Source organism: Odocoileus virginianus, unplaced genomic scaffold (genome assembly GCF_023699985.2).
Source record: "Odocoileus virginianus isolate 20LAN1187 ecotype Illinois unplaced genomic scaffold, Ovbor_1.2 Unplaced_Scaffold_3, whole genome shotgun sequence".
NCBI lineage: Eukaryota > Metazoa > Chordata > Mammalia > Artiodactyla > Cervidae > Odocoileus > Odocoileus virginianus.
The window spans coordinates 3356539-3369311 of record NW_027224265.1 but is presented as its reverse complement, the minus strand read 5'-3'; the positions used below and the strand labels follow the sequence as shown (position 1 = coordinate 3369311).

Genomic DNA, 12773 nt, shown 5'->3' with positions numbered 1-12773 from the left:
GCCGAAACTGACAGTTTCCCACTCAGTGTCTGTTTCTTCTTCCTCACTAATGAATCCTGGATTTTGTTTATAGAGTGGCAGTGTTCCCAGAGTAAAAGAATCACCTTCTCAGCCTTCCTTGTAGCTAGGGATAAAGACGTATGTCCCAGTCCTCACAAGGGAGATGTAAGCGGAGGTCGTTGGATGGGGTTTTGGAGAAAGCTTTCTAAAGGGAGACGTTAGACTTCTTTCTGTCTCTTCCTTCCTCCTTACTCTGTGTCATGCAGACACAAGACTAGTTGTTTGGCTCTAATGTTGTGATTTTTATTATTTCTGGGTGTGAAAAAACTTTCTCTTTTAAACAATACCTCTTTCTGGCAATCTATCAAATACTGGTGAAGAAGGAAATGGCAACCCACTCCAGTATTCTTGTTTGGAAAATCCCATGGACAGAGGAGCCTGGCAGGCTACCGTCCATAGGGTCGCAAAAAGTCCAACACGACTGAAGTGACTTAGCATCACATATTGGAGGAATCCATTCATGAATGCTACAGATCTTACTTGAACTCTGTATCTAGCTTTTCTTATGGAAGCGAAGGACATACCAAGGTTCTACAGAGCCTGAGAAGGACAAGAAGCTTCTCAGCAAGACACATGCTTGTTTCTCAGTTTCTGCTGAGCCCTCACTGTGAACCCCCAGCACACTGGCTTCTGCTGCGTGCTCTAAGAGGGGATCAGCACCAGCTCAGAGGACAGTACCACCACCACCAAGAAGGTGGGGAGGGAAGTAACTCCCTGAAGAAATGTTCTTAGAGCTTATGGAGAAGTATGTAGGGAAAAAAGAAATCATTATGTACTTTTGGATTTCTGGGTCAGAGAAGAAAGGGCTTTTTTTTTTTTTTTTAGAGAAAAGTTCATGCCCTTATCACTTTTCTCCTTTTCAAGAAAGATAAGAGACTGCCTATAGTGGAGGAATACAGTAGACCTCACTTTGTTCAGCCAAGTTTTCTTCTCGAGAGAAGCAAAGATTGTCAGGTTTGAATGAAGCAGAAAGAAGCCTAAGAGGCCAGTTTCAGCTGCAGCCTGCTAGGGGAGCTGCTATTTTAAAAAAGAAGTGTAAAATGTGAGAAACACGGCACTTAATGTTTAACTCCATGAAATGAAAAAAAAAAAAGAAAAAGAAAATAATTGGAAAGCGAGTGAGTAGTAACTAAAGGGTGAGAATGTTTAGCCAGGAAGCACACCTTGATAGCCAGAATCGTCTTTTTTTTTTTTTTTAATTAAAGGAAAGTTGAGTATCAAGAGGATATAGAGATATAATCGACCTTACACACTTTGTGTGTTTAAAATACAATCCTGGTGTTTGTTCTCATCTCAGGAGCGCTGGCTTGGTCTTTGTTACCTATCGGGTTTCAGGAAGGCTGACTTGAGATGCGGCGTTGCCATTTCCTGGGCCCTCACTTATTTTTTTTCCGGCGCTGTCAGCCAGACCCTTTGTTGCTCCTGCTCTGCATTCATTCTCTCTGCCCTCACACCTCCAGACAGTGGGATGGGGATTTTTCCCGGGCCTTGCAGGAAGAGCTCCGGACGGCCACCGTCTCAGGCATCGGATAAAGGACAGCTTTAACCGGCCAGCGGGTGTCGGGGCCGGCTCGGCGCCACGCCGGGAGCAGACACGCTTTTGTGTCGGTGTTTGTCTCGGCGGCCGTCCGACCCCCGGGCGGGAGGCGCCGGCCGCGACCCCCGAGGAGGCGGGGCCTCCGAGCCGGGCTCCGCCTGGTGCGGATTTCGCGGTCCGCCGCCGCCGCCCTCGTTGTTCCGTTCCACCGCCCTGTCCTGAGCTGAGAACGCCAGACGTGGCTGCCCACAGCCCTCCATGGCCTTCCTCCCACCCCACTCCGCGTTTTGCTTTTCCCCCTCGCTTTCTCGTTTTTCCTCGATAACAGCATCCTGGCGGGGCGCTTGGCAAAACTCAGGCTAAAAACAGAGAAAAGAGAGAAAAAGGACAAATTCGGTGCACCTGCCTCGTTCCTCCAGAGTTTGCGAAGGAGCTTAACCATGTCTGAGTCGGGGGAGATTAGTGAATTTGGCTACATCATGGAATTGTTAGCCAGAGGCAAGGTAAGTGCCGGGGCGCGCGGAGCTGCGGCCTGGGTTCCGCCCCCCGCCCCCCTTCGGGCACTATTTGGCCTGTGGCTGTAGGTGTCCCGGGCCCTGGCAGCCCCCGGGGAGGGCGGGACTGGAGTCCCAGGTCCGTGTTCTCAGCCAGGACGCCCCAGTCGCTGTTGAAAGCAAGGCAGACGTCTGGCCTCCCACCCTCTCCACCCCCATTAATAGCGCGGCACCTCTGCAATGAGCCAAAAAGGACTTGGCCAGCTGGGTGACGGTGAGGGCTCTGGGGACCGAGAGGGGCAAGGGCTCAGCCTGCGAAGATGGGGAGGAGGGCCGGGCGTTGGCCAGGGGGCGCTCCTCGACGCGCCCAGGGCTCCTAAGCGTGGTTGACATCGTGTGGTTGACCTGGTCTGTCCAAGCGCAGAGCGCGGAGGGAAGGCTGGACCAGACGGTGGATAGGCTATGAGGGTGGGGTCGGGTTCACGCAGTCCGACCTTACGGCGGATAAGAAGGGGCAAAACCCTGGTTCGCCCAGCCCTGGTGTTTTCAGGTCCTTGGCTGTTGTCCCAGGCCCGGAACATTTCAGGCATCCTTCCTTTGGAGGGGAGCGGGAGATGCCAAGGCGCCAGATTTCAGCCAGGCACCTGTTTCGGAGTCCTCTGGAAACCCAGGGTGGCGCCTGCTGACCACGCCCTCGGCCGGGCGGAGTGGCGCCTCGCTGAAGCGGAAAGCCTGGCCAGAGTCTACCCTCCGAGCTGCCTCTGAGAAGGTGCCTGGAGAGGCTGCTATGCGGTTTACAGGCGGGAAGAACTGGGAAATGCGAAGGTGGCGCTCTGCGCGGTCCGCCGGGATTCGCCTGTGCCTAGAAAGCGAGAAACGGCGTCTGCATTTGTCCTCTGCAGTTGGAGTTTCGAGAAAAGGTTATGGCACAGACGAGAGAAGGATGCCCTGCGCAAGGTCATCATGAAAAGAAGAATGATCTGCAGCTCTGCTGTGAGCCCCTGGAACATGAGTCTCGTATCTCACCAACCCCAGCAACGCGGATGCTTCAGGCCAGACAGTCCCACGGCTGGGGAGCAGGTTAACGTCCTCCCTGACCAAAGGGTCCCTGGCTAACTGTGGGCCTCCTGAATTTTCTCTCTTGTGCAAACACGGAATACACTCACTCAAAACAGGATGCTTATTCCCTTTTCATTAGTAGAGTCAGTGTTTCAGGCCCTCCCTGCCATTTACACCCCGGACCAGAAGCACAAACGGAGGACGCCGGTTCGACTTTCTTTCGTGTCCCGAGGCTCCATCCTACACTTCGAGGGTCCTCCAGCACACGCGTAGGGACATGCTGGCCAGCATCTCCAAGCTCTTTGTCGCCCCAAACAGCTTCCCCTTGGCCACGAGCGCCGCCCTCCCCGACCCCCGGTCTGGAGTGCTACCACAACCCTCTCCACCCTCTGGAAGATCGACCCTGGGGACAGAAGTTCAGAAGGAAGTGCTGAGCCAAGAGGCTGACTTCCAGGGGGCGAGAACCTGGCCTGTCTAAAGCACACAGCAGGACCCTGGTTGCGCAGGAACCAGACGGGGAGGACGATGCCTTTTGTAGGTTACAAAGTAAATGGACCACCCTTGATGGGACCAGGAGTAGAATGACTGAGAGGTCAGTTTAGGCCCCTGGTGCTCAGATATTCTTCAGAGTTAGCCGGATTTGTATTCGTTGGCTAATACTTCAGTAAGCAGGCAACGCTTGATATTAGGAGAGAATAGTTTTGAGGTAGGATCCAGGGATCTGCAAGTTGACACCCCAGGTGATTACGAAGCAGGTAGGTGAACTTATAAACACTGACTGGGCAAGGAGGGCGGAATCATTCATGAGCCCTTAAAACGCCTTATAATAAAGTCAGGTGAAGCAAATGAACGTCTGCAATTAGCATTGTGTTTCAGAGTATGCTCACTGTAGTGAAAAAACACAACTCAAAGCCTTCTGGCTTTATCCACGGAATTTCTCTGCCTCACTCTCCACTAGGCGGACCCTCTTCCCTGGCCTGCAGTAGTGGGCCTGCAGGTGAGGCAGAGGCGTGAGCTCAGCTGACTTCCAGAGTCAGAGGGGCGGGTGTGCCTGTGAAATCTCTGGGGTGGGAAAGTGGGCTCCCACAGTAGGGTCTCTGCCTTTCATCTGGGGGAGTGAGGGGTCAGGAGTAGCCTCTTAACCATTACAACTCAAGCTTCTTCTCTGCCCTCTTTCCTCCTAGTTCTGCTTAAACCCTCCTCATATGTGTGATTGTACAGGATTTGAACACTGAATACCTCACTGAGCATTAGCCATGGACTAACAGACCTTTGAGGTTTGACTTGCTTTCTTTTCCTCTGAGAAGTTAGGTTCCACCTTGTAGCTCAAGTTGGTAATGTAAAGAATAATTTGAAATGGATCTAATTACACCAGGTTTGTGAAGTTTAAATTGAAAGAGTTGAGGCTCTTGTCTTCCTGCCCCCTCCCCTTCCCACCCCTTCCTTCAGAGTTGGGACCAGGGGGTTGACCATCATCATCATTTCCTTCACTTTTCTCTGATGGTTTTAAAATTTTAAAGCATTTAATGTATGGTCATTGCAAAATGTTCAAACTTTACTGAAAACTTTACAGTCAGAGGTGGAACTTCGCTCCCACCTCCAATCCACTGCATTTCCCAGTGGCAGCAGTTTCCTCTATGTCTACCTCAGATTAAATTAGCCTTCTGTGTGTTCTCTGAATGTGGGAGGTGAGTCTTTCATCTCAGGGTAACATAAAACCCACATGATGAGCTCGATCAGCGTATTGACTCTCCTGTGACGATTACTTTAATATTTAAAGTACACAGTGATCTCTACCACTTTGGTCTTTCTGTTCATCCAACCCTATGAGTATGGGTAATACCTATGATAATTCTCAAGAGGTTTAAAAATCAATGTAAATGGACTCCTTATATTTCACTGTCACAGAAATGTGTACCATTTCTGGAAGCCACTTTCTGAAGTTTGCTGTTTTTTTTTTTTTTTTTTTTTCAAATAAACGTCATATCTTGTACTGGGGCATAGCCGATTAACAATGTTGTGACAGTTTCTGCACAGGGACTCAGTCATACATACACGTGTATCTCTTCTCCCCCAAACTCCCTTCCCTTCCAGGCTGAGTTGAGCAGAGTTCCATGTGCTGTACAGTAGGACTTTGTTGGTTATCCATTTTAAATATAGCAGTGTGTACATGTCCATCCCAAGCTCCCTAACTGTACCTTCCCCCCATCCTTCCCCGTACAGCCCAGAAACCACAGGTTCATTCTCTAAGTCTGTGAGTCTCTTTCTGTTTTGTAAGTTCATTTGTATCATTTCTTTTTAGATTCCACATATAAGGGATGTCATACAATATTTCTCCTTCTCTGTCTGACTTACTTCACTCAGTATGACAATCTCTAGGTCCATTCATGTTGCTGCAAATGACATTATTTTATTCTTTTTAATGACTGGGTAATATTCCACTGATACATGTACATCTTTCTTATCCATTCCTCTGTCAACCTGTGAACATTTAGGTTGCTTCCATGTCCTGGCTATTGTAAACAGTGCTGCAATGAACATTGGGGTGCATGTATCCTTTCAGATCATGTTTTTCTCTGGATATATGCCCAGGAGTGGGATTGCAGGGTCATATGGTAGCTCTATTTTTAGCTTTTTAAGGAACCTCCATACTGTTTTCCATTGTGGCTGTACCAATTTACATTCCCACCAACAGTGTAAATGAGTTCCCTTCTCTTCACACCCTCTCCAACCCTATTGTTTGCGGATGTTTTGGTAATAACCATTCTGGTTGGTATGAAGTGATATCTCACTGTAGTTTTGATTTGCATTTCTCTAATAATTATCAGTGTTGAACACCTTTCCATGTGCTTCTTGGCCACATGTATGTCTTCTCTGGAGAAATGTCTGTCTGGTCTTCTGCCCATTTGTCGACTGGGTTGTTTTGATGCTGTTGAGTGTCATGAGCTATTTGTAAATTTTGGAGACCTTGTTGGCCAGATCATTTGCAAATATTTTCTCCCAATCTGTGGTATTGTTTTGTTTTTCTTCTGTAACTCATCTCTTTGGACTAAAAGAGAGCTTTCCAAATCTGTGATCAAAATCTAGCATTACACAATGCAGTGTTTTCAGACTGTTTTGGTCTCTAGAAAGATGTACCTTATTAATTTGTTATCATCATCACACATTTGTTTTTTCCACACCATTGCATACTTTTCTAGAATCATATAATGAAAACTTGATGACAGGAAACCTAGAAGAATTTATATTTAGTAGACATCCTTATTTAGAGTTTAAACATTTATATATATTCATAGCCAGAAAGCACTTATTTCCTACAGTTCAATAGTCACTGTTAGGGCACATCCAAAGAGTATGATGAAGTGAAGTCACTCAGTCGTGTCCGACTCTTTGCGACCCCATGGACTGTGGCCTGCCAGGCTCCTCTGTCCATGGGGTTCTCCAGGCAAGAATACCGGAGTGGGTTGCCATTTCCTAAAGAGTATGATAGTTTGAGCAAAATAAAGGGGCTTTGGAAAGCTTACATTTAATTTTAATAGAGAAACAGTGATGATTCTATTACTTGGTGAATTATTACTTTTAACTTTGAATATCTTTGTTGCACAAAGAATTGAAGAACTTTTAAAAACACAAAATTTGCTTTCAAACAAGAAGATGCTTATACACTGAAAGAAGTACGTTTACAAAATCCTCAAATCTAGACTAATGTGAAGTCTTAAACATCTCCTGGGACCAAAACAAAAATACCACCAAATGATCTGTTTCTGAAGACTCAACAGATAGTTGCTCACACAACTGAATCTAAACTGGGTGATAATAGTAAGGTTGTATCCACTGCAAAGTATTCTTTAAAATATTTTTTTATATCTTGGGGTTGGGTAAAGTGTGTGTGTTGTGGGGAGTAGAGAATGCAAAGAGAAGTTAGCAATATCACTTGAAAACAGCTAATTTTGTAAATATCAGAATTTTTCTCTGATGTTTTTTACTATATTGCTCAAAGATAATTTGGGAGGGAAAAACTTTCTGTGAAATGACTTTATCAAAGAATGTTTAATCACATTTTCTATGAAATTGTAAATTACATGTTAGACGCTTACCTGTGGGGAGTGATAAAGTACGGAGGCTAGAGTGAGTCTCAAGTTTGAATCTTAGCTCTTGGTATGTAGGCATGTGACCTTGACGGTATTACTAAATCTCTGGATAAAGCTGGAGAGAAGTTGGCATTGTTACATGTCCCTCTGAAGGGAAGTATACCTATTTCACAGGGTTATTGCAAGGATTAAATGAATATTTTGTGCAAAGTTCCTAATGCTGTTATTAGCACCTAGTAGGCCTTCAATTGCCAACATCCGCTGGATCATCGAAAAAGCAAGAGAGTTCCAGAAAAACATCCATTTCTGCTTTATTGACTATGCAAAAGCCTTTGACTGTGTGGATCACAATAAACTGTTGAAAATTCTGAAAGAGATGGGAATACCAGACCATCTGCCCTGCCTCTTGAGAAACCTGTATGCAGGTCAGGAAGTAACAGTTAGAACTGGACATGGAACAACAGACTGGTTCCAAACAGGAAAAGGAGTACCTCAAGGCTGTATATTGTCACCCTGCTTATTTCACTTATATGCATCATGAGAAACGCTGGGCTGGAGGAAGCATAGGCTGGAATCAAGATTTCCGGGAGAAATATCAATAACCTCAGATATGCAGATGACACCACCCTTATGGCAGAAAGTGAAGAAGAACTAAAGAGCCTCTTGATGAAAGTGAAAGAGGAGAGTGAAAAAGTTGGCTTAAAGCTCAACATTCAGAAAATTAAGATCATGGCATCTGGCCCCATCACTTCATGGAAAATAGATGGGGAAACAGTGGAAACAGTGGCTGACTTTTTCTGGGCTCCAAAATCACTGCAGATGGTGATTGCAGCCATGAAATTAAAAGACGCTTACTCCTTGGAAGGAAAGTTATGACCAACCTAGACAGCATAGTAAAAAGCAGAGACATTACTTTGTCAACAAAAAAAGGTCTGTCTAGTCAAGGCTATGGTTTTTCCAGTAGTCATGTATGGATGTGAGAGTTGGACTCTAAAGAAAGCTGAGTGCCAAGAATTGATGCTTTTGAACTGTGGTGTTGAAGAAGACTCTTGAGAGTCCCTTGGACAGCAAGGAGAGCTAACCAGTCCATCCTAGTGGAGATCAGTCCTGAGTGTTCATTGGAAGGACTGATGTTGAAGCTGAAACTCCAATACTTTGGCCACCTGCTGTGAAGAGATGACTCATTGGAAAAGACCCTGATGCTGGGAAAGATTGAGGGCAGGAGGAGAAGGGAACGACAGAGGATGAGATGGTTGGATGGCATCACCGACTCGATGGACATGGGTTTGGGTGGACTCTGGGAGTTGGTGATGGACAGGGAGGCCTGGCATGCTGTGGTTCATGGGGTCACAAAGAGTTGGACATGACTGAGCGACTGAACTGAACTGAAGTCCTTCAGTAAGTAAAGCTATTATATCTACTTACTTTGACGACAGGTTTTGGTTATGAGACACCTTATATGCAAATTTTGATCATTAGCAATGGAAGGTAGAGGTGCCATATAAAATACAGGATGTAGAGTAAAATTTGACTTTCAGGTAAACAAGCAATTTTTTAGTCTAAGTATATCCCATTCAATATTTGAGATATATGGATACTAAAAAAAGTTCATTATGTATGTGAAATTCAGATTTATCAGGGTGTCCTGTGTTTTTGTTTGCTAAAACTGGAAACCCTAAGTATAGGAATAGTGAGACGCAGTTAAAGGGACCTGCTTACAGCCTCTAAGTATTATCAATGTTCACCCTAAATTGGCTAAAGGACCCCACTGTCTACCAGTTATGCAGCCAATACACTCCTGTCATTAATGGGAAAATGTCTGCAAGGGCAGCACTGTGTACCTCCTGTCAACTCTGAAATTGTTGGTCTGGTGCTATCAGTTAGCCGATGAATGCCTCCTGGATTTTCTTTTAAACAAACAAAAGCTCGAAATGGATGGGGAGATACAGTTTATAAAACATCAAATGTGAGTGTATGGCATAAGAGCATGTAATCACGTTAAACTGAGCAGTAAGGGAGGGCTCCAGCAGCTCAGAGCAGGGGGTACTGATCAACGAGAACTAGACTCATGAGGATGAGACTGGATCTGCAGCCTGAAAGGTGAGCAGGAGTTGGCCCATCAAGGGAAACCTGAACTTCCTGGCTGGCTGGACTCCTCTCCTCTGAGGTTGTTCCCATAGAAACTCTTTATGACAGGTAAGCTTGGGCTGTCAGAGACTTAGGTCAATAACTGGTAAATTCATTTCCTGTCCCTTTCCCTCTAACTTCCTGGAACCCAGCAGCACAGACAGGGCATGTGCCAGTCCACCCGGGATACCCTGTGGTTGACTTCACTGCCCCCTTCCTCATCACTTAAGTCCAGGGCCCTCCTAATTGAAAACCCAGATTGTTTCCAAACAGGGGGCAAGGTTTAGGAGTATGCTGGCCATGTCAGCTGGTTGCTCATTCTTAGTCAGGATATACTCACAGAATGGTACTCTGCTTGTTTGACCTCAGACTGAACAGATGAAGAGCCAGTGGGGCCTCAAGGCACTGCTGAGACACGCACCATGGCTGTTAGGACCTGACTCAGCCTGGAATTCAATCTCTTGTTGGGTATTAGGAATCGGTGTGGAAAGAGAGCTGGTTAATTTAATGAATAGTGTATAGCCTAAAGGGTATCAGGTTTATATTTTAAGTGTGAGCTCATGAACATTTTTTGGGCCTCTATTTTACCAGACCTGAATAATGTGTGTGTGTGTGTGTGTGTGTGTGTGTGTGTGTGTGTGTGTGTTTTGGGAGTGGTGGTTGTTAGCAAGTGAAGGAGGAGAAATTGTCCTTTTGGACTTCATGAAACAGATTCAAAACAGCTTACGCCCCAGTGATAGAAGAGCAATTACACAATGCCAACAAGCATAAGATATCATAATGTCGGCAAGAGTATGAAGGTCAAGGAACTGAGTGGGTGACAGGTGTGGAATAGGCTTCCTTGTGTTGAATTTTGACCCATGTTTTAAAAGAAACTTGGAAAAGAAGGTGCTAGGATACTCCAAACTGAGGGGGAGGAGGCACTAAGGGATAGTATATGCAGGACAAATTGGGAGAATAATGATTTATAAAACAAAACACATCTCTTGTGTCATTCCTACTTAAACATCTTCAAAAGCTTCCCAGTACCTACTAAGAAGAAGCAAGGTAGTTCTAGACCCTCCATACAATACTGGACTCTTGTGTTACTGCAAGAGGATTGGAAGGCTGTCAGAGAGAGGTATGGGGAAAGGTGAGAAGGATTTTTAAAAACCCCCAAACCATAGGATTTTCAGTTGAGCAACTGAGAACGATCTTGGCTATCTTTGATAACTGGGAGGCTGAGGTGGATGGATATTGGGAGAAAGTGATAAGATGACCCCAAGCATGGCAGCGTGGGAGAAGAAATGACTAGGTAGGTGGGAGAGTGGTAGTTAAGACCGGTGGTTTTCAAGTTTGCTATCTTCTTACCAATATTCACCCTCCCCTGTTTTGCTTTTAAAAGTATATGGATGAGTTTACATAAGTATAAAAACAGTTATGGGTTAAATAACATTAAAAATTTCTAGAACTAAAACAGGTACATATGATAAAGTGCAAACAATACAATGTGGACGGAAAGTGTCTTCCACACCTGCTTCATCCCCTTACTTCTTCACAACACTGTTAGCATTATCTCATGCTCTACTGCAGACATTTTTATTTGCTTATTTGTGTACGTAAACAATATGCCTGCTTGTCTCATCCTTTTATTTTTGCCAAAGTGGCAACATACAGAATCCATATGGTTTTTTTGTTTTTACACTATTTTAGAAATCCTTTCTCATCAGTGCACTCATTTTAACTGCTAAATAGTATTTCATGGTCCATGGTGTGAATGTACTTTATGAATGGTAGATATTTAATTTCTACAAATAAAGTCCCTCAGAGATCTTTATACGCATTTTTGTGCACACACACAAGTCTTTCAGTGGGAAAATTATTAGAAGAGGAATTGCTTAAAAGTAGAAGCACTGAAATTTTTTGATAGGATTTGCAAAATTTCCCTTCAAATAAGCCAAACCAATCTGCACTGTTACAAAAAAAGTTTGAAGGTGCCTGTTTCCCCCATTCTCAACCAAGTGTATTGAAGTAACTTTTGAACTTTGAGAATAAGATGGAAAATGGCAACTCATTGGCATTTGATTTGCATAATGGAAGGACTTTCAAATTTATTTTCAGACAAATGTTGTCTATACAGTTCTTTTCTTTAGTTCATGTTAATGAAACCTTCTAATCTCTTTTAGCCTGTACTTTAACTGATTAGTTTTGGACTAACGCACTATTGAAGTGGGGAGGTGTAAGATTAGAGCGACAGGGGAATTATTGAACCCAAAGACCATAATTAAAAACAGAAACTGATTTATAATGCTTATTAATGGTTGAGCCTTTTAAAATCTATACGAGAAAATGGTGTCGGACATCATGCAGGTTACTAAATTATGCAAGCATTTGCTATTTTCCTCAGTTCCCCCGGATTAGGGCGCTTCAGACCCCGTGGGGAGCAAGCAGCCTCAACTCCAGCCTGTAAAGCCACGCAACCAGGCATTAACCGGGATCGGAATAGTCCAGGCATTGCTCGGTGAGGTGTCCATCCTCTTTGGACCTTATCTGTAAACTGAGGGCATTCCATTACAGACCATCGCTATGGTCATTTGCTGTTCTCGGTTGTAACCTGCAACGCCGTCATTTAATCGCCGGCTGGAGAAGAGGCTACTTCTGCTGACAGTGCTGTGGGAAGACGGCGGAACTGGTCACAGCGAAAGACTTGTCCGGATAGGAAATAAAAGTGGGAAGCGTGTCAAAACCCAATCGGGATTCCGCGCTACAGCTCTGCGGTTCCCTCGCCCAGCTGTTTGTCTAGACCGCCTGTTTTCTCAGTCTATACGTAAGAGAATGGAATTATTTAGCCCGCTGGAAGGGCAGGGACGTGATCTAATAAGACGGCTTTCAACAACCCCAGGTTCATTTGTTTTCGATTTGTCTTGAAAACTGGGGGAAACGCGCTTGGACTTCAGCAGGTGAATTTTGCGCAGCTAGTCTCCGAGCTGGAGAAGCACCTGACCACAGGCTGGGTGCGTGGGTGCTGGAGCAGTTCAGGACCACCTGGCCCCCTTTCCCCACATCCTCCTTGCCGGGACTAGCTGGCAGGGACCCGCAGAGCGGCGGCGGCGGCGTGGACGGGACCCTCACCCTAGGCCGCGTAGGGAGGCTGCCGCCTCTAATTCCTGGCCAGTAGGCAGGGAGAGGGACCCCTACCCTGCCGCCCGTCCAAGCGCCACTTGGCAAGAACGTGCCGTGCGTGACGGCACGTCCTGGTGTGTAAAAGCAGAAGCCGAGCATGAGTGCTTGGTGAGCAGCCAGGGAACGTACAGCTCGCCCTGCGCAGCGGGCCGAAGAGGAGGGGTGCGGGGCGGGGGCAGGGGCCCACTCGGGGAAACCCCCGGCCCGGGTAGGGGCGGTGTGAGCCGGCTCTTTCCCTGGTCG

General features: G+C 45.9%; 1 protein-coding gene across 2 annotated transcripts in view; it reads left to right on the top strand.

The window, feature by feature from the left end:
* Window positions 1-2022: 2022 nt before the first annotated feature.
* TRIM36 (tripartite motif containing 36) overlaps window positions 2023-12773 on the top strand; it is a 41846-nt gene continuing 31095 nt past the window's right edge. For both annotated transcript variants that reach the window (XM_070462361.1, XM_070462359.1), the window contains exon 1: window positions 2023-2100. In XM_070462361.1, the coding sequence (XP_070318462.1) occupies window positions 2038-2100 (63 nt within the window). In that variant the 5' untranslated portion in view covers window positions 2023-2037. The remainder of the gene's footprint in view (window positions 2101-12773) is intronic.